The sequence below is a fragment of the Paroedura picta genome, chromosome 1 (genome assembly GCF_049243985.1).
Source record: "Paroedura picta isolate Pp20150507F chromosome 1, Ppicta_v3.0, whole genome shotgun sequence".
In the NCBI taxonomy this organism is placed as follows: Eukaryota; Metazoa; Chordata; class Lepidosauria; order Squamata; family Gekkonidae; genus Paroedura; species Paroedura picta.
Window position 1 is genome coordinate 17,812,030 of NC_135369.1, and position 24,982 is coordinate 17,837,011.

General features: G+C 48.9%; 1 protein-coding gene and 1 long non-coding RNA gene across 2 annotated transcripts in view; one reads left to right on the forward strand and one right to left on the reverse strand.

Annotated features, from left to right (window-relative positions):
- LOC143831025 (sodium/calcium exchanger 1-like) overlaps positions 1 to 24,982 on the reverse strand; it is a 44,610-nt gene that overhangs the window by 18,362 nt on the left and 1,266 nt on the right. The window contains exon 2 of the mRNA XM_077324206.1: positions 5,616 to 7,386. Within this exon, the coding sequence (XP_077180321.1) occupies positions 5,616 to 7,369 (1,754 nt within the window). The 5' untranslated portion in view covers positions 7,370 to 7,386. The remainder of the gene's footprint in view (positions 1 to 5,615; positions 7,387 to 24,982) is intronic.
- Positions 1,286 to 24,457, forward strand: LOC143831041 (uncharacterized). The gene is made up of 3 exons (XR_013228682.1): positions 1,286 to 2,214; positions 4,907 to 7,419; positions 23,773 to 24,457. It is a non-coding gene; the product is annotated as an uncharacterized LOC143831041 (long non-coding RNA).

The window sequence follows — 24,982 nt, forward strand, 5'->3', positions numbered from 1 at the left end:
ATCATTATTTTGCTATTTTACTCTTTTCTTTTTTTGCATTTATTTGTGTCTATTCATGCCTGCCCCGCCACTGCCGACTTCTGACAATGGCACCCACCAGCCTTCCACAGGGCAAGGACTACCCATTTTTGGCCTTGCGGTGGAAGCCTTGTGATTTCAGGGCCCGATACAAACTTCGGCCTTCAAATCACTACGACAGCCTCCAGAGCTTTTAGGTGGGTTTGAAAGGCAGGTGAGATTTTTGCAGAAATAGCTTCTGGCGCAACAATGCTGAAGGATGTCTGTGGTTTAGTAGAGAGCACATCAGACTGGAGGTTCAAATCCCTACTCAGTTATAAATATTTAAATGCGTTTTTGCAGCAGTCACTCTCTCTTCAACCAAACCAACTTCACGGGGGTTTTGTGAGTCTAAAATGGTGGGAGGGGGTATGTTGCCCTGAGCTCTGTGGAGGAAGGAATGGGGTGGAGGGCGGGGAATGTAATAGACTCTTTTTCAGGAGGCAAGGAATTTTATGGGGGGAGGGCAGGCTCTTTGCTGGCCTAAACTAGACATGACAGCGGCTTCTCTGTTGCCGTGGGGAAGCTTCCACCATTTTTGAAATGCTAGGGGGACCTGTTCCTGATTGGGCCCACAGGGCAGTTGACTGGGATAATCTCCTCTCCCCTCCTTGTGGCCTTATGAAATGCCAAAATGGCCACATCTCCCCCCCCCCTCCCCTCATCCCCTGGTTGTTTCAGCACTTTGAAAAGATGACATGGGGGGAGGGGGAAGAACGCCACACTGTGAGCCTAATTAGGATTGGGCCCTCGTGACATTTTAAAAATGACTTTGAATTGGCGGCTGCTTCCTCAGAGCAGCCATGAGGGTGCTCTTCATGTCTAGTTTAACGCTTTTAGTATAAAACTCAGTTCTCTCATCCTAAATTACTTCCCTTTGCCCAACTTGGGGGGGGGGAGTATTGTTGAATGGGCACCCCGTCATCAGGCTAGATCTCTGATATTTATTCCAACCTGTTACATGGCCCATTGGTATGTCTTGTCCAGAATGAAGCAGGAGCTAGTGATAATAGCTTTATCATTATCATTATCATTATCATTATCATCATAATCATCATCATCATCATTATTATTATTATTATTATTATTATTATTATTATTATTATTATTGGATTTATTTCCCACCATTCTCAGCAAGCCATCTCGTGGCGGGTTACACAGCAAAAACCCCTAATAAAAACACACTGTAATATCTCCATTAAAATTATGTACCCCGGTGGCAATTTTTAAAGCATGTTATCCATATTTCTACAATTTATTTTAATTTGTATTTTTGTATTTTTTTTATTGTATTTGTATTTTTAATTTGTATTTTTATTGATGTTCCCAACCCCAAGAGCAACTTTGGACGGGGGTGGGCTAGAACTCTCAAAAATAAATTTATAAAAACTAATAATGGTTATAGAGCCAGGCTAGGGAGTGCGTTGGCTTTTCTGCATGTTTTCTCCCCCTTCCTGTTGGCTCTGGCCCTGTACTTCTTTGGTTTGTATTAGCATACGTTTTGTGCCTTGAATTTCTACTATGTTTGTTTGTTTCCTCCCCGTTTGGCTCTTTTGCGGCCACTTTTGCCCCAATGTTTTTCTGCAAGCTGATTCTGAGTTGGGCTTTTCCTAATGCATAATTTCTTTTGGTTTTCGTTGTTCCACCAACTTCCAGCCCAATTTTCAATGATTGGACTGTTGTCGTTAAACCACTACCTCTCCCCCACAAAGATTTAAATATAAGGAAAAAATGACTATAAGATAACAATATAAAGCTGTAGTGTGACAGTGATAGTTTAAGCATATTCTCTGAATCCCCAACTTTGTTTTTTTAAGTAAGTAAAATTTTCCCTCATGGAGATATAAGAAAAGAGGCACCTCTCTGGAAAGGACTAGAGACTTACTTTAGAATAAAGCTTGCTAACTTACAGTCATTTTTTTTTGATGTGGGACACATCTTCTGGTGCGCCTCCTGAAACGGATATGAATATGGAAATGATGTCTGTAGTTCCACCCCAGAAGAAACCAAGGGAGATGAGGAGGCCAAAGTACCCCTGGTGGCCCAGCCAGAGCCTGCGATGCTGGTGAGGAGCGAGGAAGCAGCCGTGCCACCCCCAAGGCAGAGGCCATGGCAGCCCCTAGGAACCCAGCCAGCACCTGCAGTGCTGGTGGGGGGGTAAGTAAACGGTGGAGGCGACCCACGGGTAAACAGATAAATGGGAAGGGGGAAGGGGGGAGTCTCTCTGTATGTGGGTGTGTTTGCTTGGGAGGGAGGGAGGGAGGGAAAAGAGGAGATTGGGAAACCAACAGGTAAGGGGGAAACAGGAGGGGGAGGGAAGGGAGTCAGTGTGTGTTTGCGAGTGAAGGAGGGGGGAGGAACCAAAGAGGAGGTCGGGAAACCAATAGGTGAGGGGGGACGGGGAAACAGAAGGGAGTTACTCTGTGTATGTATGTGTATGTGCGTTTGCAAGGCAGGGAGGGGACCCTGACAAAGTATCCCACATACCCTCTGAGAGTCAGACTGTCAGTAGAAAATTTTTTAACAGATAAAGGGATGCTGTTACACCACTGATAATGCCACTGATGACAAAACCACCCTCCCTTGAGAGACTTCTCATTATTTAAACTTCGTGCACAAGAAAATAAACTGACAGCACAACTGTAAAAACACATAGAAGAACAGACACAACTCCCAAGGAAATCAGCAGTTACTCCAACGTGCAGAAAAGGGCCCAGTGTGTTCAGTGCTGTCAAGCCATCTCCAACTTTATGGCGCCTAGGATTGCTTAAAAGTGGGGGTGTACTATTGCCCACCTGATTAAACTCTTGAGGCTGATCTTGAGATGGAGACGGATATCAGGGAGGGGGCCAAAACAGATAATGTTACTATATTGGAACACTTAAACTGGCTTAACACTGACTGGGTAAACATATGCTAAAGTCATGCCATAGAAATGAGATTCCTAGACATGATAAATGACTGTGCACTGGGACTGTTGGTTACTGAGCCAACCAGAAGAGTTGGATTTGGTCTTGGTTCTGAGTGAGTCTCAAGACCTTGTGAGAGATGTAAGGTTGTTACACCAATTGGAGACGGTGTCCACAATGCTATCAAGTTCAGCCTCTAGATCAATGGGAAGTTACCCCTGAAGTCCAAAACGGTAACATTTGATTTCAAAAGAGGGAATGTTTAAAAAATGAGTGAAATAGTGAAAAGGAAGCTGAAGGGGAACACAAGAGACGGGTAGAGAATCTCAATTAATTTTTTGCTTATGGTGTTCACTGGTACAGTTCTAGTGCCTGTATCTCCAAAAGGAAATTGCAAAGCTGGAAAAAATGCAAAGAAGGGCAACTAAGAAGATTAGAAATTTGGAGTATCATCCCTAGGAGGACAGGATGAAGAGTCTGGGACTTTTCAATGGAGAATGGGAGAACTAAGGGGACATGATCGAGGTTTATGAAATTATGCATGGGAGGGAGAGGGTAGACCGAAATAAATTTTCCCCCTCTCCCAAAATATAGAATTCAAGGGCATACAATGAAACTGATGGACAGTAGGTTCAAATCGGCAAAAGGAAATATTTGACACAGATAGTGATTAAAATATGGAATTTGCTGCCAGATGATGTAGTGCTGTAATAAACTAATTTAAAGGGGATTTGATAGAGTCACGGAGGACAAGTTTATTAATGGCTACTAGCCATGGTGACTTGAAGGGGAACTCCACTTTCAGAGGCAGTAAATATCTGAATCTGAGAGCCAGGAGGCAACATCAGGGGCAGGCCTCAGCCTCTCCATCTTGTTGTCGTCTCTCCAGAGGAACTGGCTGGCCCCTGAGTGAGGCAGGAGGCTGGACTGGAGGGACCCTCCCTGGTCTGACTCAGCAGGGCTCTCCTGTGTCCTTATGAGGGGAAGGCCTCAGCCTCTCTGCCTTGTTGCTGGCCCTGCAGAGGGACTGGCTGGCCCCTGAGTGAGGCTGGAGGCTGGACTGGAGGGACCCTCCCTGGTCTGACCCAGCAGGGCTCTCCTGTGTCCTTATGAGGGGAAGGCTTCGGCCTCCCTGCCCTGTTGCTGGCCCTGCAGAGGGACTGGCTGGCCCCTGAGTGAGGCAGGAGGCTGGACTGGAGGGACCCTCCCTGGTCTGACCCAGCAGGGCTCTCCTGTGTCCTTATGAGGGGAAGGCCTCGGCCTCCCTGCCCTGTTGCTGGCCCTCCAGAGGGACTGGCTGGCCCCTGTGTGTGGCAGGAGGCTGGACTGGAGGGACCCTCCCTGGTCTGACCCAGCAGGGCTCTCCTGTGTCCTTATGAGGGGAAGGCCTCGGCCTCCCTGCCCTGTTGCTGGCCCTGCAGAGGGACTGGCTGGCCCCTGGGTGAGGCAGGAGGCTGGACTGGAGGGACCCTCCCTGGTCTGACCCAGCAGGGCTCTCCTGTGTCCTTATGAGGGGAAGGCCTCGGCCTCCCTGCCCTGTTGCTGGCCCTGAAGAGGCAAGATACTGGACTAGCAGACCCCCACTGGTCTGACCCAGCAGGGCTATTCATATATTCTTAACCCCAGGAATCTGCTATCTCCAAAACATCCTATCATTACCAGCCTGGCTCAGGTCTTGCAAACTGACAGCCCCGGCTTCCTTGATGAAGTCAATCCATCTCATGTGGGCTGTTGTTTCTGTGGACACAAAGAGACCTTAAGTTTGGGAGCTGAGACTGAGATCCTGAACCCTTGCTATGGACTCACCAGTCCTGGGGCTTTAGCCAAATACTGGACAGACCTTATAGATCAGTCTTCCAGGATCTTGCCCTTTCTTCAGTACTTTTAACTGTTCCCAGTCATGTGGCCAAGCCTTTCTGAACACTTTCTCTCTGTCACAGGAACAGCTTCCAGCAGCCATGTCAGAGAAGGTAGAAATTCGTTCTCAGCTTCCCATAAACACAGCAGATGTAAATAATTTTAAAGACCAATCATTCACGGTATTTTCTTTGAACACCATAACTGGCAACACACCAAAAAACTGGATGCTGGTTCAGCCATCGGTACTGTTCTTCTCTTTGTGCTCCAAATACACCATCTGCTTATTGTACATAGATAACTTTTAAAAACGGCAGATGTCTGATTATGCCTTCATCATTCACTCTGATTATGCCTTCATCATCAACACCCTGCAAATCTTTTTTAAAATTTGCAAAACTATTCTGGGGATGGAGGGAAAAGATAAGTTAGTGACCACCCAGGTGCTAGCCAATTCGTGCTTGCCACAGCCTTCAGTTTGCAAGACCTCAGCGTAAGTTGGAAGCGACTTGACAGCAAATCACACGCGCATACGCAGCTGACTTTTCCGACTCAGTCTCCACAATGTTACAAACTAATAATACTGCTTTGTTGCAGAGTTCACCCCAGGAGAGAAAAAGAGTACATTTATATCAAGTTTAGCGAAGAAACTTCCAGCCCAGCCCTGATTTTTAAACCCAACCACATGAAACCACCATCTCCACCACCTCTCTCTGGCTTCCACAGCCCATCTCTGTCCCCGCACAGGGGCCCTCCCCTTGCCATCTCAGCCCCCCTTCTCCCGTCTCTCACATGGTCTCATCATTCTGGAACTCCACCTTGCCGGCTACTTCCTCGTAGTCCTCTCCAGCCTTAGCGGTGCCCTCAGTGGTGTGGAAAGGAATGGCCACGCGCCCACGGGCCCCTGAGGTCCTCAGCACTTTGATGCGCACAGCCCCCACGCTCTCGCTCACCCGCATGGAGGCCCCCTCAAAAGTGAAGATGCCAGCGTGGTCATCGTCAAAGATGGTGACGGTGGCCATCTTGGAGGGCCCGAGGCAGGCTTTGGGGGGCGGCTCGGGGCTTGGCTCGGCCCAGCCCGCCCGCACATTGCTGAGGTGAACATAGAAGTATTCATCCTCTTCAAAAATGTCATCGTCAATGATTCCGACCCGCACCTCTTTGTGAGTCTCGCCCGGCTTGAAAAGCAAAGTGCCCTCGGCAAACTCATAGTCTGAGCCGGCGTTAGCAGTTCCATCCTCGGTGCGGAAGTCCACTCGCAGTGTGATGCGGGATGGGTCCCCCCCTCGCCGGGCCACCGTCAGCACGACTGAGCCGCAATTCTCAAAGCACTGGTAGTGGGACGGCTCAAAGCCCACTTTGGTTATCGACTCATCCTCTTCAGCACGTACTTCCTGCATGCTGACTGCTTTGCGGGCCTGATCCGCCGCGTGTTTTTTGAGGATGTTCCCTGCTCCGATCATCATGCGCGTGGCCTGGATGCGGTAGAAGGCCCGGCTCTTCTGCTGTTGGACCAGCACGTGATAATTGGCCATCTCGATAAGTTGTTCCATGTCCTTGTCTGGGTGCTTCTGCTTGAGATCCCGCAAGGTGCGGGCCATATCCCGGCGGGCTTCATCGTCTTGGTCCTTGGTGCCTTCCATGAGGCCCTCAGAGCCTTCCTTGAGCGAGTTGTCCATCTCCATGTCCAGTTTGGGGTAGCCGCCGTCGCCCTCTGTCTCAATGATGAGTCCTCGGGCCTTGTCGGTACGGTACTTCTTGTGGACGTACTTATAGAACAGGAGCCGCCGGTCAGCCGCCCACGCTTGGATCACGCACAGCGGGAAGAAGAGGAACGTTAGGAACCCTTCCCACAGTTCCACTTCACCAGGGGAGAACCAGGCCAGGATAAGATACAGCCAGATGTAGGCGAAGACGCTCCAAGCTGCGGTGACAAAAAAGACCCGCAAGTGTTTGATCCGCCGTACCTCACCTTCAGGGACCACGTGGACGCAGACGGCGATGATGATGAACATGTTGAAGGCAGCACTACCAACAATGGTGCTAGGCCCCATGTCCCCGGCATAGAAGTTATGGCCCACAATCTCAATGATGGACAGGAGGATCTCAGGAGCTGAGGAACCGAGGGCCATCAAGGTCAAGTTGGAGACAGTCTCGTTCCAGATGCGGATAGTGGTGGTGGTGGTCTCTCCGTTGGGCTTCTTGATGGTGATCTCTTTCTCCTGCGAGGTAATGACTTCAATGGAGGCCATGAAGCGGTCAGCGATGATGGACATGCCCAGGAACATGTAGATCAGGGCCACAAAGTAAACAATGGCCCGTGCCACTTTGTCCCCCACTGAGGGGTTCTGGGGGAGCCACACTGGCAGGATCACACCTTCCTGGCACTCGTTGGCTTCCTCGCATTTCACACTGTGGTTGCCACCGTCTGAAGATGCCGCGCCAGCCCCGGGCATGCCCAGAACGTCGTCTGCTGTAGCCTGTGGGAAGGGAAGGCATAACACCAGCAGCAGGGCCGAAGCCTTCAACTGAGACAGGTGTGACATGGTGAGGAGAGAGGCAGCTGTGAAGCAGAAAAACAGAGCATGAACGAAAGGTGAGTTAAGGGTTCGCTTATCTAAAATATCTGAATTGTCCAGAACTTGACAATGTTGTATGGGCTTGGTGCAGGGCACAATCACATGCTCGTTCACCCCTGAATAGACCCTCAAGGACTGGATCTGGGTTCCCTGACCTGACTTTGAAACCACCACTCACATGTCTAGGAATAAATTCCCTGGATAAAATGGCTGTTTGGAGGATTAATGTTTTAGGATAATGCCCTGCTGAGGTCCTTCCCCTCCACAAACTCTGCCTTCCTATGAGCATAGAGCCCTGATTCAGATTGGGATCATAGTCCAGTTAAAGGGCATCAAACCCCATCCCCTTGCGCCATTCTTTCACCTCAGAATGGTCTAGAATCTGGATGGATTTATGATTCCCAGCCATTGGTGGGGCGGGAGAGGGAGGAAGGAAGGCAGGAACAAGGAGGGTGATGTTGTGGCAATGGACGGACATCCTTTCCAGCCCAAACCCAGAAGTGGCATCATTGCATTAGCATGACACTCTAGGATTTCCCCATTAACTGGGGCAGTCTTTCTCAACTTTTGTACCATTGAGAAACCCCTGAAACATTCTTCAGGCTTTGAGAAACCCCAGAAGTGGCACAGTCATGCAGAATATGGTTGGGAAGCATAGACGGGGCCCCTCCCCTTCCCAACTCCTCCAGACCGATTATTGGCCATTTGGGGCGGGGGTCAGAATGACCATATGTGGGCAGATCACCCAATAAATGCTTAACAATTTTTTAAAATGTATTGTTAATTAACTCCCACCCATTCAGGAAACCCATTCAGAGCTGTCAAGATACCCCAGGGTTTCACAAAACAATAGTTAAGAAAGCCTGAACTAGAGTTATGGAGGGATTGGAGAGCATCACACCAAAACACTGATGTCACTTCTGGGTTTATGCCGGAAGTGAAGTGGCGACTCTTCCTAGATGACTAGATGACCCAGGAGGTCCCTTCCAACTCTATGATTCTATGATTCTTCCCTCTATTTTTCCTCCACCACCTCCCAAGCAATGGTCTGCATGTGCTGGGCAGGAGATCTGATAAATCTATGGGTGGTGCTATTTGCCCCACGGGGGATTGCATGGCATCAGTACACATGCAGCCCCTCCAGTGGAGCAAACAGTTCCCCCCATGGCTACTTTGGATCAAGTAAACGGGGGGAGACTGAGACCCCTCCTCTCCTTGGGCTGTCCTCTGATCCAAATCAGGGACATGCACACATGGAAAATTAGTTGCCAGAGTCTGAAAAAGGGATTGAGGACCACAGAGCTGACCTGTGAACAACCATGCTGTCTAGTTGGACCCTGGTAGATCAGAATGGAGCCAAGGTGGAATTTGGTAACATGGGGTGCAGCTAGGGTTCACATCAACATCAACAATCCCTGGGAACTGTTGGGATATGACGCCTGGGAGGAGGAAGTGTTGCTGATACAGTGATGTAGGGGTGCCAGTCCTCAGGTGGGACCTGGGATTCCCTTGGAACTATAGCTTATCTCCAGGTGACAGAGATCAGGTCCCCTGGAGAAAATGGCTGCTTTGGAAGACAGCCTCGATAACATTATACTCCACTGAGGTCCTTTTCCAAGCCAAATCCCACCCACTTCCAGCTCCACCCCATCCAGACCCAGAGCTGATAACCCTACTGTGATGTCACTTCTGGTGATGGCCTGGTACTGATGTCAGCTCCTCCCTGCTCTTATGGTCTAGGAATTCTCCCAAACTCTATGGTAAATATGGTTACAATTTTAAAAATCACAGGGATTAGGTCAAATCAACATCAAAGCATCAGCAATCTCACACACACATCCTGCCAGTTTTTCACCCACTGATCACTGAATGGAGCATGGTCAGTAGAGACAGGGTCGCCAATCTCCAGGTGAGGCCTGGAGATCTCCCAGAATTACAACTGGACTGCAGGCTATAGATATCAATTCCCTGCAGAAAATGGCTGCTTTGGAGGGTTAATTATTTAGGATAATGGCCGGCTGAAGTCCCCTCTCCCTCCGCAAACTCCACAAACTCTGCCTTCCCAGGTTCTGCCCCTAAATTTCTAGGAATTTCCCAGAGTTGGCTACCCTAATGAAGAGCAGGGAAAGGAATTCATGCTTCATGGGTGAGCTCCTGGTAACGAAAGGCAGAGCTGGTTGAAAAACATGGTGTATGAGGGGCAGGGTATTGCCATAATTGGTGGGTCTTAAAAGGAAGATGGCAGAATTTGGAATCCTCTGAGTTATCAGATCTCCAGTGCTGGTTGCCTCCCTACCCCATTGCTGTTGTTACGGGCCTTCAGACAGCAGCTCAGCCTATTCTGGGCTTCCAGTACAGAACCTCTCTGCCTATACCATGCCTGCAAACAGTCAGCTGTGCTCCCGACTCTCAATGGTTGACCCTGCTTGTTGTCTTGGTACTTTTTAACGCCCTGGATTCTGGAATAAAACATTTCCAAAAGAAGCACTTCCTGCTTCTTTCACACTTTTCTGCAGGAGAAAAGAGAGCAAGCTGCCTTTCCATGCCCAGCTACTGGTTGTTGTTGTTAGGTGCGAAGTTGTGTCCGACCCATCGCGACCCCATGAACAATGATCCTCCAGGCCTTCCTGTCCTCTACCATTCCCCGGAGTCCATTTAAGTTTGCACCGACTGCTTCAGTGACTCCATCCAGCCACCTCATTCTCTGTCGTCCCCTTCTTCTTTAGCCCTCGATCGCTCCCAGCATTAGGCTCTTCTCCAGGGAGTCCTTCCTTCTCATGAGGTGGCCAAAGTATTTGAGTTTCATCTTCAGGATCTGGCCTTCTAAGGCGCAGTCAGGGCTGATCTCCTCTAGGACTGACCGGGGTAGCAAATGCCTTTTATTTCCCCCCACTTCCTGGAACCGAAGGCAGAAGTGGTTTACCATCTCTCCACAAACGCATGCAAGACAAACTGGGGCTGCAGATAAGAGATCACTCTCTTGTGCTTTCTGCTTGTTAATTACTACACACAGATGAGCAATAGGGTTTTGAGTGTCCTGCATAGTGCAGGGGGTTGGACTAGATGACCCAGAATGTCCCTTCCAACTCTATGATTCTATGATTCAGACAAACATATGCTTCCGGTCCCAGTGTTTGCACCCACTAAATGCAGATCACAAACCCCAATTTCGCTTTTAGTAGACAGAAAGACCGCATGGACATATTTATTTATTTATTTGTATGCTGCTGCTCATCCAGTGGTCTCACGGAGGTTCACACAGTCTAAAACAATGAAACAGTAAAAACCCATAAAAACACCCCTATACAACAGTACAATATGGAAGATAGATGACATAGCGTTGCCAACTCTGGGTTAGGAAATTCCTGGAGATTTGGCAGTGGAAGGATGAGATTTGGGTAGCGGTGGGACCTCAGCGTGTTATAATGCCGCAGAGTTTGCCTTCTGAAGCAGCCATTTTCTCCAGGGGAACTGATTTATATCGTCTGGAGATCTGTTGTAATTCTGGGAGATCTCCAAGCCTACCAGGAAGCTGGCAACCTTAGCTGGAGAAGAGAATTACAGAATTACTGTTCTGACCGGGCAGTGATATCAGGGCTCTCTCAGCCTCACCCACCCCACAGGGTGTCTGTTGTGGGGAGAGGAATGGGAAGGCGACTGTAAGCCGCTTTGAGCCTCCTTTGGGTAGGGAAAAGCGGCATATAAGAACCAACTCTTCTTCTTCTTCTTCTTCTTTCTTGAACTGCCCTGCTTCTCTCATGCTCCCATAGCCCCGGTTTCTGATCCCTGTACCCGGTAGAACCCTGTTCCTATTATGCCTTACAAGGAGATCACAAGATTCTCAAAGTTGAAAGTAATCATCTTGACTTCTGATGCACAAACACATAAATGAGCTGTGCAGGGATCCAGAATGCCATCCTCTCCAACGCTGCCCTTTAATGTTTCTGAATGTGTGTCTTGAATTGCTGATGTTCTATAATGCAACCAGATCTGTTGTACCCCAGGTTGCCTCCATGCAATTCTCCACTGCAGCTCTCATTGCCTGAAGCATTCACACTGGCAATGGAGCGTCCACAAAGGGAATTTGGTGTGCGGTTTCCTCCATCAGATGCCATTTGCTATGCATATCCCCATGCATACTCTTTCCACTGGAGGACTTTCACACACACACAAAATCAGTAATTGGTACTGCGGTAGCCTGCAATATCAATAGAACGATCTATTGCAGAGATAGTACTTCTGAAATCCCAGCTTTCAATTTTATCAAAAACAAATCTCTATTTTTGCTACACATTTTAACATATATATGTGTATGTGTGTTAAAATGTGTAGCAAAGATGGTAGGTAGGTAGGTAGGTAGGTAGGTAGGTAGGTAGGTAGGTAGGTAGGCAGATAGATCCTATGATGAAAGGGGCCTGCTCCTGCTTGCAAGCCCTGTTCTGCCCTGGCTGCCAAGGTTTGCCCAACACCAGGAGAGGCTTTTGTTCCCCTCGGATGACCCACCACTACCACCATCTGGCCTGTCTAGGAATTGTCCACTGGGAGGGTCAGGACTCCCAGCTTCCCTTCCCATATTTGAGGCCTGATTTCTCCCACTGCCCAGCACCTGCTCACCATGGGTATAGTTCCATGGTGGAACTATGGGGAATAGCCACATGCCAACTGCCAGCCTTCTCCTTGGTGCTCCTTTTACAGTAGTGTGTCTAAGAGGTCTATGTGGTATAGAGCGGTGGTCCCCAACCACCGGGCCGCGGCCCGGTGCTAGGACCCAAAGGCCCTGGCACCGGGCCGCGGCTCCCTCTCCCCGCCCCCCCCGCAGTAAGAAACTTCCCAGGCCGCAAGCTTCTTACTGTGGGAGAGGGGAGAGGGAAGCAGGGACGCGCATGTGCCATGCGCCACCGAAAACGTGCATGTGCGGCACTTCCGTGCATGCGTGCATGCACCAAAATGTTGCACATGCGCATTTTCGGCAACACATGGTGCACGCGTGCACATGCGCCCCAGTTGCACGTGCGCATCATGCGCAGCTGGGCAATCGTCCTCCCTGCTGCCGCTGGTCCGCAGCCTGTAAAAGGTTGAGGACCACTGGTATAGAGAACCACTACCAGCATCAAAAGTTACAAAGTATCTATTAAAAAGAAAATGTTCACAAGCAAACTTTTAGCACAGCACTAGATTGAGCAAGGGATTCAAAAAGAAATGGATATGCCCAATCAGACGTTAAAATATAGGGAAAGATCCTTAGCTTAGAAAGCTTCCTTCAGCTGTCCAGGATCTTTTCTGCACTGGCAGAGCCATGCTGGGCCACTCGGGATTTGTGCCTCCAATGAGGCAACTGGGGTGGCAAGGTACCACTGCAAGGCACTGCCGCCAAGGGCATTCCTTTTTATTTTTAAAAAAGGTGGGATTGCATTACAACGTAATCCTGTCTTCGTAAAAATAACAAAAATGCCCCAGGCAGCTTCGCAGCACTGCGTAGTGCCATGGAACTGCCTGGGGCATTTTTTTGTCCCTTCTGGGATGCCGTAGGTTGGGCAAGGACGCTTCCCTGCCAGACAGCCCTGGACCAACATAGGCCCCAGTGGTGCCTACAGCAAGGAAGGGAATGTAGAAGAAGACACATTCCCTTGCTGCAGGGCTGCAGGCCTCAGGCTGGCCCCAACGTCAACTCCAAGCAGGCAACAGTAACCCGACAAGCTGGCAAATAGTAACCAGACAAGCACCGGCTGAATTCCCCATGTCGAAAAGGTATAGGTCAGTACATTGCAAATGGCTGCCTTCCCCCGACCTCAGCTGTCTGTTCTGATGGACTCGGCACCAAACATACAGAACTATACATGGAACTCAGTTTCTGTGTCAATAAGAATGCAACAACGGTCACGATAATAACAATAACAGGCCTTTCTCCTGGCTTCCATGAGTTTTGTCACATCTATTTTCCCCACACATTGACCAGGTCAGGCCAGGCCAGAGCAGCTTTTCCTGGAGACTCTTCATGAATTCCTTCCTAAAGTCTCTCTAGCATTTAACATCTCCAAGTCTCTGTTCCCTGCTTGAAGGGGGGAGGGGGTAGCTTGACTATCCCATTGTTTTTAGCTGGCCCTATTACAATTCTTAAATAGCTGAGATAAGCCATTGATTGCCTTCTTCCTCCCTGCTTGTTCTCTGCCCAGAGAGAGAAGGGAGAAAAAAAAAACACTTTTGAAACACAAAATGAAGGTTTTGCTCATTTTCATATCCAGATGAAAAAACAACATTTCTTCACATAGCCCAATAGCAATTAACATTTTTTTAAAGCCACCAAGCTGCGTGCGATGCATACGTGTAGCTCTGAGTGCCGAATCGGAAAACACTGTTGATTAGGGTGGTACCTTTAAAAAATGCACATATTCCCATTTAGACATCTTGCTAACACTCTTAGATTGTGTTCTCTTCCGAAAGAGAGATCTGTTGTAATTCCAGGAGATCTCCTGGCACCATCTGGAAATAAACCTCCCTGTATTGAGGCAACCTTTCTCCCGGCTTCCGAGACTATCAACTTCTCTTTAGGTCCTGACTGCTACCACCAACAGTTCTAAAAGTGGATCTCCCACTAGATAAATTTGTACCTCTAACATAATGTTTTTGGGTTGCTATTTAGAGGCTCTGCCTAATTTACACGTCTCCCGCATTGCTCATCCTCACCAGGGCAGAACCAATCTTTTGCATTTTGAAGCTATCGAGAGATGGCACACTCAACCACGGCTCCTTTCCTTAAGCACGTTTTGGCAAACGGGACTGAATAGGAGTGGTGTTTTTACAGAGATGGTTTCAAGCATTCAGAATGTTAAAGAGTACCCATGGTTCAGTGCGAGCATCAGATTGGACGAGGATATAACGAAAAGGTGAAAACATGCAGTTCTCTGAACCCTGAACCCTATACTTAACCTAAACAATGCTGAACTAGGGCTGATTCTGCACTGACTTTTATTCCGTTGTGGATCCTGGTGAATTCAGATCTATCTGAACTCAGACCTTCCTCTATCCCCCCCCCCATTGAAACTGAAAAGTGTTCTACGCATGATTAGGGAAGCTCTGAAAGGGGGGGGGGGAGAACCAGGCGCAGCGTTAGCCTCTTTCTTTCTTTTCTTGACCGGGGTGGGGGTGGGGAGAGGATTGGAGACTGCAGAGGAGGTGGAATAAATCCAGGAGGAAAATCTCTGCAGAGATAAGTTACAGCTTCCCCTATAAGGGAAGGCTTGCAGCCTGGGAACATGGAAGCTTTTGAACTGATTTCCTGGCCAATCAGGGTTTTTCTTCAGCATCAGAGGCTCCAGGCAGCGAGGTAGTTTGGAAAAAGCAGAGAGCTGCACCTTTAGTCATGCCAGTTTTACAAATATTGAGGGTTATATCCACTCCTGTTAAACTGTCGTGATATTGTGGGGAAAAGGTAGAGTCACTCAGAATCAATCCTGCTTGTTGCAGAGGGAAAATTTAAATTGGCCAAAATCAAAATGGAAATCACATTCAGTGTAGATGGCAGGGATTGAATAGACCTGGGATTGAAATAAAAGCTCTGTGCAGATTCATCCTAGGATAGAAACTCTTTCAATTGCAGCATTTAAAACTGCTCCAATTTGGGAATTCTCCCCAAAGCATGTTCAAGATGGAGTCCCTAGGTTAAGGATTCTTAAGCCAGTTTGGTGTAGTGGTTGGGAGTGCGGACTTCTATTCTGGCATGCCAGGTTCGATTCTGCATTCCCCCACATGCAGCCAGCTGGGTGACCTTGGGCTCACCACAGCACTGATAAAACTGTTCTGACCGGGCAGTGATATCAGCGCTCTCTCAGCCTCACCCACCCCACAGGGTGTCTGTTGTGGGGAGAGGAATGGGAAGGCGACTGTAAGCTGCTTTGAGCCTCCTTCGGGTAGGGAAAAGCGGCATATAAGAACCAACTCTTCTTCTTCTTCTTCTTCTTCTTCTTCTTCTTCTTCTTCTTCTTCTTCTTCTTCTTCTTCTTCTTCTTCTTCTTCTTCTTCTTCATGGCTTGACCCACTCTCCAGAGACACTGCTTCTAGCAGTGTTTGAGGAATATTATTTTAAGATGGTCAATGTTTTATGCTGTTTTATGCCTCTAACTTGTTTTCATGCTGTGGCTTTAAAAATTATTTTATTGCACTGGGCCATTTTAGTTTGTAAGCTGTGTCACATAGGTCTCTGGAGGAATGGCATATAAATTTTCCTAATAAATAAAAGCAAGCATTCTATTAAAATTCATTCATTCATTCATTCATTCATTCATTCATTCATTCAATTTATATACCACCCTCCCCTGAGGTTCAGGAACGTACAGAACTATACATGGAACTCAGTTTCTGTGTCAATAAACTAAAATGCAACAATCGTAATAATAATAACAGAAGATAACAGTTTAACAAGATCGTAATCAAACAGGTCCATGGTTTAGATGCAGGTACATGGATTCCTGATAGGGAGGTTCAGGGGTCCAGTGGATGTGGCTGATTCTGGCCAGTTGGAGGTGGTGGAGTGCAAGGCTCTTTGAGGGACATAGGCAGAAAGGCAGTCCTTCAGGTACACCAGGCCCTGACTGTGTATGGCCTTGAAGGTGATTTACCCTGATCTGGAATTTGACTGGTAACCACTGCAGTTTATGGAGGATGGGCGGGTTTGGGATCTCCATAGTGTTGCTGTGAGGACCCTGGACACTGAATTCTGGATCAGTTGCAGTTTCTGGATCAAGGTCTGCATAGAGCGAGTTGCAGAAGTCCAGTCTAGAGGTGACTGTCACATGGATCACAGTGGCTAGGTGTTCCGGGGCCAAGTAGGGCGCTGGTAGTTTGGCTTGGCAAAGCTGTAAAATGCCAGCCACGCTACCCTCGTTACCTGAGCCTCCATTGAGAAGGCAGCATCCAGGATCACACCCAAGTTCCCTGGCAGAGTGAGCTCCTGAGAGCTGGTCACCATCCAGGGTGGGCAGGCGTGCTTCCTCACATGGGCCCTTCCTACCCAGCCACAAGACCTTTCAAGGACTGAGCTCCAGACAACTCTGCTTGAGCCATCTCATCACTGCTTCCAGGCAGCTGGCTAATGCTTCTGGGGGAGAATCAGGGCGGTCATCCATCAGGAGGAAGAGCTGGGTGTCATCTACATATGGGTGACAACCCAGCCTGAACTTCTGTACCAGTTGGGCAAGAGGGCACATGAAGATGCTGAACAGAATTAGAGAGAGGACTGCTCCTTGTGGGACTCCACAAGCGAGTTGTTGGCAGCTTAATGATCTCTCTCCTATTGCTACCCTCTGTCAGCAACCCCAGAGGAAGGAGATCAGCCACTGGAGGCCTGTCCCCCGTATTCCCGTGTCAGCAAGGCAGCGAGCTAGTTCATGTGTGGAACGCTGCTGAGAGATCTAGTAGTATCAGCAGCACTGACCCACCTTGGTCCAGCTGGTGACGGAGGTTGTCCTTCAGGGAGACTAACGCTGTCTCTATCCCATGGCCAGGCCGGAAACCTACCTGAGATGGGTCTAGGACTGAAACTGCTTCTTGCAACAGCCCTTTCCATCATTTTCTCCAGAAACTCTAAGTGCGAGACGAGTCAATAGTTGTTGGGGGTCTTGCGGGTCTAGAGATTTTCTTCCAGTAGTGGGCATACCGCAGCCACTTTTAGTCTCCCCAGGAATTCTCCTGTTGTTTTGGAGGGGGAAGGGGATTGCTTTGGCTGGTTTACCAACAGTTACATTGTTTTGCTAGAAATAAAGTTTGAGTCCAGTGGTGCCTTTAAGACCAACAGAGCTGAATTCTGGGTTGGTTTTTGTGTGCATTAACACTTCTTCGGATACACTGAAATGGGCTTTGCCTACCATTACATATAGATGCATGTGTGTGTGTATGTGTGTTGGTGGGTGAAGTCTGTTTGAAGCGTACATGCTCACAAAATCGTATACCCAGAATTAAACATTTTGTCCTTAAAGGTATCCCTGGACTTAAACTTTGCTGTGTTGCTTCACACCCTCCTGAATTAGGAATGTTTGCCTTTGAATTTAAATTTAAATTTAAACACTGCTATATATTTTTATTTTATTTACATTATTTATAGTCCCACCTTTCTCAAGGTGTCTTAAAATAGACAGGTAGAGTTGGAAGGGACCTCTAGAGTCATCTAGTCCAGTGGTCCCCAACCTTTTTTTCACCAGGGACCGGTCAATGCTCGACAATTCTACTGAGGTAGTCTTTTGCCGATGGACATCGCCGCTGCTGCCTCAGCCCCTGCTCCACTTGCTTTCCCGCCGGCGCCCCTGACTTCCCGCCGCCCACTGGGAGGCGCTGCCAGCAGCAGCTGCGCAGTGCTACACTGAGGGGGAGCCCCAGCCATGGCGGCCATTGGAGAGCACCAAAGGTGAGCCGGTGACAGAGTGGGAGGGCAGCCCCTAAGGCAGCATGCAGGGAGGAGGACGAGGAGGAGCCACGGCCCGGTACCAACTGATCCGGGGATCAGTACCGGTCTTCAGACCAGGGGTTGGGGACCACTGATCTAGTCCAACCCCCTGCAGGATGCAGGGAATTCACAACTTCAATGAGTCAATACAATCAACAGGATCGGGCATCCAATAAACCGTGCAACAGAATAAGGGTTGTAGAACCAACCGGGAGTCTAGAAACAGAATGACGCAAAGCATAAGCATCAACGTGACACCTTAACAAAATCACAGAGTAGGATCCTGGTTTCCACAGGCTCTACTCAGTAGCACAGACCGCAGGCTGTAATAATTTATCCAAGTAACTTTGTGAATCATTTCGTACAGTGCAGCAGCCCTTCTGCCTGCCTTGAAATCATTCCAGTGTTATCGGTGTTTTTGTAACTGGCTTACTGATTGACTGAATGGTTCCATTGTAGGGGTGGCTGAACCATGGCTCTCCAGATGACCATTATGCTGGCAGGGGCTCATGGGAGTTGTAGTCCATGGACATCTGGAGAGCCACAGTTTGGCCACCCCTGCTCTTTCGTACTTTTAATCCTCCTTGAAGATCTATCTTCCAGCATTTCACTGGTGAGATTGTAAAGCTCTATTACTCAGTGGTCCCCAACCTGCGGTCCGTGGCCCGGCACCAGGCCGTGAAGGCCAGGGCGCTGGGCCGCAGTTCCCTCTCCCCGCAGTAAAAAACTTCCCAGGCCGCAAGCTTGCGGCCCGGGAAGCTTCTTACTGCGGGGGGGGGGGAGAGGGAATCAGGGCCGCGCCGCGCGGCGCATGCGCGAAAGTGCCGCACATGAGTGATTTCGGCCGCACAGTGCGCATGTGCGCATGCGTGGCCAGGCCGCACATGCGCAATGCACGGGAGCGGCCACGCATGCGCGATGCGCGGCGGGGCAGTTGCCCTGCTGGTCCCCAGCCAAAAAAAGGTTGGGGACCACTGCTATTACTTATACCAAGGGTGATTTTAGAATCCACAGCCTCTCCCTCCATAACATATGGCTGTCAAGTCTTCACCACCCCCTGCTCTATGCGGTATTCATTTGTTCTGGAACAGACTGGCTGTCACTGGTTTAAAGTCCAAGACACTATGAACTGTTGGGTTGAAGACTTTGGGGGGTTGAGCACAATTGTCCCACAGTCTATGATCAAGAGTTGGAAATACACCCCTTCAGCTGCAACACTGAGATTGCTCTATACAAGCTGCCATAGTGTTCATGCGCATACATTTATTTCATGCACCCTAGAAGCATGCACCTCTCCTTTTTTGGGGGGTTAAATCATCACAGCTGACTTATGGCAACTCCACAGAGATTCCAAGGTTTTGCCTTTGCCTGCTTCTGTGCAGTGTTTCCAGACTTCCTCGGTAATCTCCCGGTCAAAACTGACCAGTCTTTCCTTAGTTGCTGAGATCTGACAACATCGGACTAGCCATCCGGATTAGGGCTTCCCCCCATATACTCACAGGTTTAACTTCTTGAAACTACAGGAAGGAAGGAAGAGAATCATTCCTGAATGCACTTAGTTTATACCTTGCCTTTCTCTCCTTTAGGGACCCAAAGTAGCTTAAATCATTCTTCTCTCCTCTGGCTTATCCTCACAACAATCCTGTGAGGAGGGCTAGACTGAGAGGGTGTGACTGGCCCAAAGTCACCCAGCAAGCTTCCATGGCAGAGTGGGGATTTGAACCTGGGTCTCCCAGATCCTAGTCTGACACTCTTACCAAGCCTTTCTCAACTTTTTTTACTGTTGAGAAACCCCTGAAACATTATTTAGGTTTCGAGAAACTCCCGAAGTAGCACGATTCTGCAGAATATGGTTGGGAAGCAGAGCTGTGGACACGTCCACCTGGAGCCCCTCCCCTCCCCACCCCCTCCAGGCCCATCCTTGGCCATTTTGGGAGGGGTGGGTGGGTCAACACCACCATATAAGGTCATAACACCTGATAAATGTTTAATGAATTTACACACACACATATAAAAATCAACTTCCACCCATTTGTGAAACCCTGGTTGAGAAAGCCTGCTCTAACCTCTGCACCAGGGATAGCCGAACTGTGACTTGCCAGATGTCCGTGGACTACAATTCCCACGAGCCCCTGCCAGCCCATGCTGCCAGGGGCTCATGGGAATTGTAGTCCACGAACATCTGGAAAGCTAGTTTGGGCATCCCTGTCTATACCATATTGGCTCTCACTGGTGAGTGGAAGGTGGGGTGCGTATAATGAGAACTCCAGAAAATTTTAACAAGGCACCCCCCTGAAGGGCCACTAGCCCTGTTCAAATATTACAGTGAACGAGTGTACATCCTGCATATACATTTGTTTGTACGAATGAGCGAGCATGTGTTCGCTTTAAATATGAAACTGGGGACTTCTACTTTCATAAACATTTATTTATTTATTTATAATTTGATTTATATACCGCCGTTCGCCAAAAGGTCTCACGGCGGTTCACAATAAAATGTAAAATCAAAGTAAAATCACATAAAATCCGATAAATACCCCCATTATTACAATAAAAGATGGCATTCTATTCTAGAACTTCCCCACTTTTCCCGCTTGCTCAGAGAGAGGTCGGACGTTAATTCTGTAAGAGAGAGAGGAGAGAAAGACTGGCCAATGGTCTAAATCACTCGTTCGGCATGTAAGATGAGAATTACTCAACACGCATACCAACAAACCTGTACACAGCTTGTACGTCACTTGTACACAGGGCTACTGGTGTCCCAGAGACGGAGACCAGTAAATTGGGACCTTTCCCCAGTAAATAGGCTCAATTGCAGTATTTGCTTGTGAACCTGACTTCATAAACCAGTGCAATCCGGACTGTTTTATCTGGAATAATGTCACTGTGAGTGTTGCTAATTAGATGTGGGAAGAGGAGACAGGCGCTTTGGAAATCAAACAGGTCTCATAAAAAATCAAGCATAGTTAGGCCATTAATTCTGCAGGGCTTGTTCTTTTTAACTCAACGACTATGCTGCATTCGGCATTAAGGTGCTTTATGAATACTAAATATTAATTTTTATTATTAATCAATCTCGGTGTTTTATTGGATTTGGCGCATCGGAAATGGCAAGAAGCCAGACAGAAGCAGCTTTTTAAAAAACCCTCTGTTTCAAAGCATGTCCCCAGCGCAAGACAAGGATCAAACATCCCAATCCTCTCTGCATGTTTACGTAGAAGAAAATTCCACTCATTACAACAGGGCTACATGCTAAGGAAATGTGCAGATATCTGCAGCTGAAGACAGGGGCAGATTTTAGGGAAAGTACAGGAAGGGGGGGCTGTCCTACTCCCATGCTATTTAACTTGTGCCTGTATATTTCCTTCTTCCTTACCAAATCCCGATCCGACAGCCATGAATGAAGGGAAATCAAGTCTGAAGAATGGCACTCTAGTCTAGAATGGCACTCTAGAGCATTCACAAATGCACAATTTATACCTTGCCTTTCCTCCTTTAGGGACTTGTAGGGTTGCCAGCTCTGGGTTGGGATATTCCTGGAGATATGGGGAAGGGAGGGAGGGGGACTTTATTAGGATCTATTGCCTTAAAGTGTGTATTCCAAACCAGTCATGTTTTCTGGGAAGGGGGCTGAGAACGGGGTTGTCATCCTAGGAGATCTCCAGCTGCCACCTGGAGTTTGGCAACCCAACTTTTAAACCATGGCTAACCCATTTATGTTTCCTATCCCTGAGCACACTGAAAGAGTGCCTCTGAACTTGCACAAAGTACATTTTCCCCTCCACTAAATAAAACAAAATCCCCAGGGTCAATGACGATAGGAGCTGGTGCCCCCCTCCCAATCAACCATAGCACGGGGACACTTTGATCCCAATAAGAACTTTGGTGGCGTGTTCAAGTTTTATCCTCTATTTCAGTAATCCGCACAACGTTTTTGTAAGGTAGGCCGGCATTACTATTTCCCCCATATTGCCGATGGAGAAAATGAAGCTAAAAATGGAACTTTGCCCAAGACTGTTCAGTGTATTTATGGCAGAGGCAAAATTCATACAGCAGTGGGGTATATTTCTTGGTTCAGAGCTGAGCCAACCTCACCCCCCATGGGTCTGAGGACCCTTAACTAGGGTGGGCGGGGAATAAGTGAGTTTATATTTGATTTGCAGAAGAACAGACGGAATTCACGTTATGCGATTTATTCTCCCCAGTTCACGAGGAAATAGTCCTTTTGAAAGGCCTTGGCAGCTTCAAGGAAGCCAGTGAGCAGCTGGGATCTCTAAAAAGAAACGCGAGGGGGGGGGAGAGAGGGGAGCACACCATTGGAGCCCTGTGGTGTTCTGCCACTTCTCTTTTCATTGTCCCGGGGTTCTCCTGCCTCTCCCTGGTCAGTCTCTGTCCTAAATCGGCCCCTGTCTCCATGTGGCTGGACAATCTGGCATTGTAATCCCTGCCTTTAATCCACCCTCTGCTGTTTGTAGGGATGGCGGGAGGGGGGGGGCGGCGGGTAGAGAGGAAGCATTGATGCCCCGTTCTTCTCCTGCTTGCCCTCTCCCAGGTTAAGGAAGACAGAAGATCTCTCTCTCTCTCTCTCTCTCTCTCCTCCTCCTCCTCCTCTCTGTCATTTCCTCCCCATATTAATGGCTCTGTAAAACTATTACACAAGATGTGAAAATAGGAAGTTTATTTTTTTAGTGCCCTCAAGCATGGACAGCGAGGTCCCAGTTGGAAGGCAGAGAAAGAAGATTTATTTCTTTAATGAATGAATTCCGTTACTCGAGGCAGACAAAAACAACCGCAAAAAAGGCAGCATAAGGCATCCGACTGACCGTCAGATTGGAGTCCGGTTAACACTTTAGAGACCCACAAGATAGTCAGGGGTTAAGCTCTGGGCGGTCCAAGCTCCCTTCGTGTGGTACGAGAGCTCTGGTTCTCGAAATCTCTCTTTGCCGGGTATGACAGCTTCGACTCTCGAAAGCTTCAACTTGAAATCTGACAATCTCACTGGTCTATCAGGTACTAGATTCGACTCTAGATGTTTTGTAGCAGGCCAACACAGCTGCCCAGTATCACCACTAATGGTGCAACGGGAATTCTGGCCACACCGTTTCCAAAAAAAAAAGGTTACAGGATGGCTAGGAAAAAGGCAGAAAGCAATAACCGAAATTAGAGAGGGATTGGTGTGAACGGTGTGCATTCCGAGGTCTCAGGAGGTTGCCCGAGATGGGGGGAAAGATGTCTGTGAGCATTGTTGCGTTCACCAAGCATAGAATCCAACCCACTGTCAAACGTGAGACCAGAACTGAAGTCTGCTTTGGGACACAGCCCAGCAGCCCAGCAGAGCTTCCCATGCACACCGAGACGAACTTGTGGCGTCTGTTTTATTGCTAGTGATCTTGTAATGGAGATGCCATTCCCTACGTGGATGCTTATGTCTTTACAGGAAATCCACCATGTGCGAAGTGGTCAGATCGGGGAGAAAGCGGGAAGCATGACGCACTCATGCAACGTGAGCCTGGGATCTGAGCATTCTCAGGCCAGCAGGCAGGCAAAAGCTCCTGTCCCAGGGCTTGTGAACAAAGGTCTGGGGTTGCTGAGGAGGGCATGCGCTTACAGGGCATGTACACATGTTAAAATTAGTGCTGAATTGCTATGATTCAGAGACACATGAGAGGTGCACGCGTGCAGCTCAACGGGATGAGGACAAGGGCTCAACATGTTGCCAGCACACGGGCATAAAGATGCACGAACACAAAATGGCTGAGCATCTGTAAGATGTGTCCATGTGCCGCCGATGTGCGAGCACAGAGGGTCTATGACACATTGCTGATTTTCTAGAATCAGGCAGGCCCAAGCTCAAACCAGCTTCAGGATGACACAGATACGGCGGGAAAGCACTTTGTACATGCTCTAAGATACTCTTTTCTTTCTTGCTTCATAGGCTCTGACACCAGACCCTGGCAATGGAAACCAGCTTCTCAGAAGCAAAAGCTGTCGTTTGAATCACACCCCGGATGGCGCACACGCACGGAGTGGCGCACAGCAGGTGGGAGACTGTGAAAGAGGTGTTTCCTCCAGGCATGAATGTGCAACTGAAGTGTTTCACGTGCGCACAACCCCCCGGGAGGACAGGAAGTGAGACTAGAGGCCATTTGGGTCCTTTCCCATTCTAACATCCTTTGTGTGTAGTAAAGACGTGTGTGCAATTGTCTTCTCCAGAGCATTCAGGTGCCAACCCAGGACACATGCCAACTCCCACCCAGGTTTGCTGGCACTAGCTGCCCGTGCCAAAGGGCCATGAGGAGGGCACTCCTGTGCCAGCTGTTGGCCCTACACCAGCATCCTCTGAAATCCCAGAGAGAAGGGATGTGCGCCTGAGGTTCCTTGGCAGAACATGGATACCTTGGCAGGGGAAGAGCTGGTTGGCACGATGCCGGCGCTGTCCTCTCCACCTGGTTCCAGGCCATGTGAGACCTGCCCAGAAACACCAGAGGTAGCCAGAATAACACCCCTCCGGACATGCCCCTTTGAACTTTGGCTCAAGCTCTTTCGCAAGCCGCTCTTTTCCAAAAAAACCAAACTACGCTGCCTTTTACTCCGACACGTCTTTCTTCGCACAGACCAAACGGCGCTCACTTTTGGGCATGGTTTTTGCAGCTGCACACTGGTCCATCCCTCCCGCCCGGTTTTTCTGCAAGCATGATAAACATCCAGCGCACCTCCTCGTCACGTCCATTGCACGCCTACGCACACGTTTGCTCAGCTCGCCCCTCGGCACCGTCGCAAACAACCCAGACGGGCACGCCGTCGAGAAGCCTGGCCCGGGGATGCTAGCGTGTCATGTGTGAACGCGCACGCATTCCCATGCATCAGAATGGATGTGTGTTCACAGCCAAACACAAGCGTCAGTGTGGCCCTTGTACAAGGCAGCGCCTTGTGTGCCCTGGCGGGTCCTCTCTAGAACCAGGCAGAGCATCCACGTGCTCTTGTGCCTTGACTATCTCCCCCATGGCGCACTTTGTACGGAATTCTTCTGCTCACATCCCAAAGAAGGGAAGCCATGAACTCCCACCCTCCCTTGCAGAATGGATGGGGGAGAAAGGAGAGGAAGGGGCCGGGGTGGGTGGGAGAAAGGAGGTGGGGTATCCCTC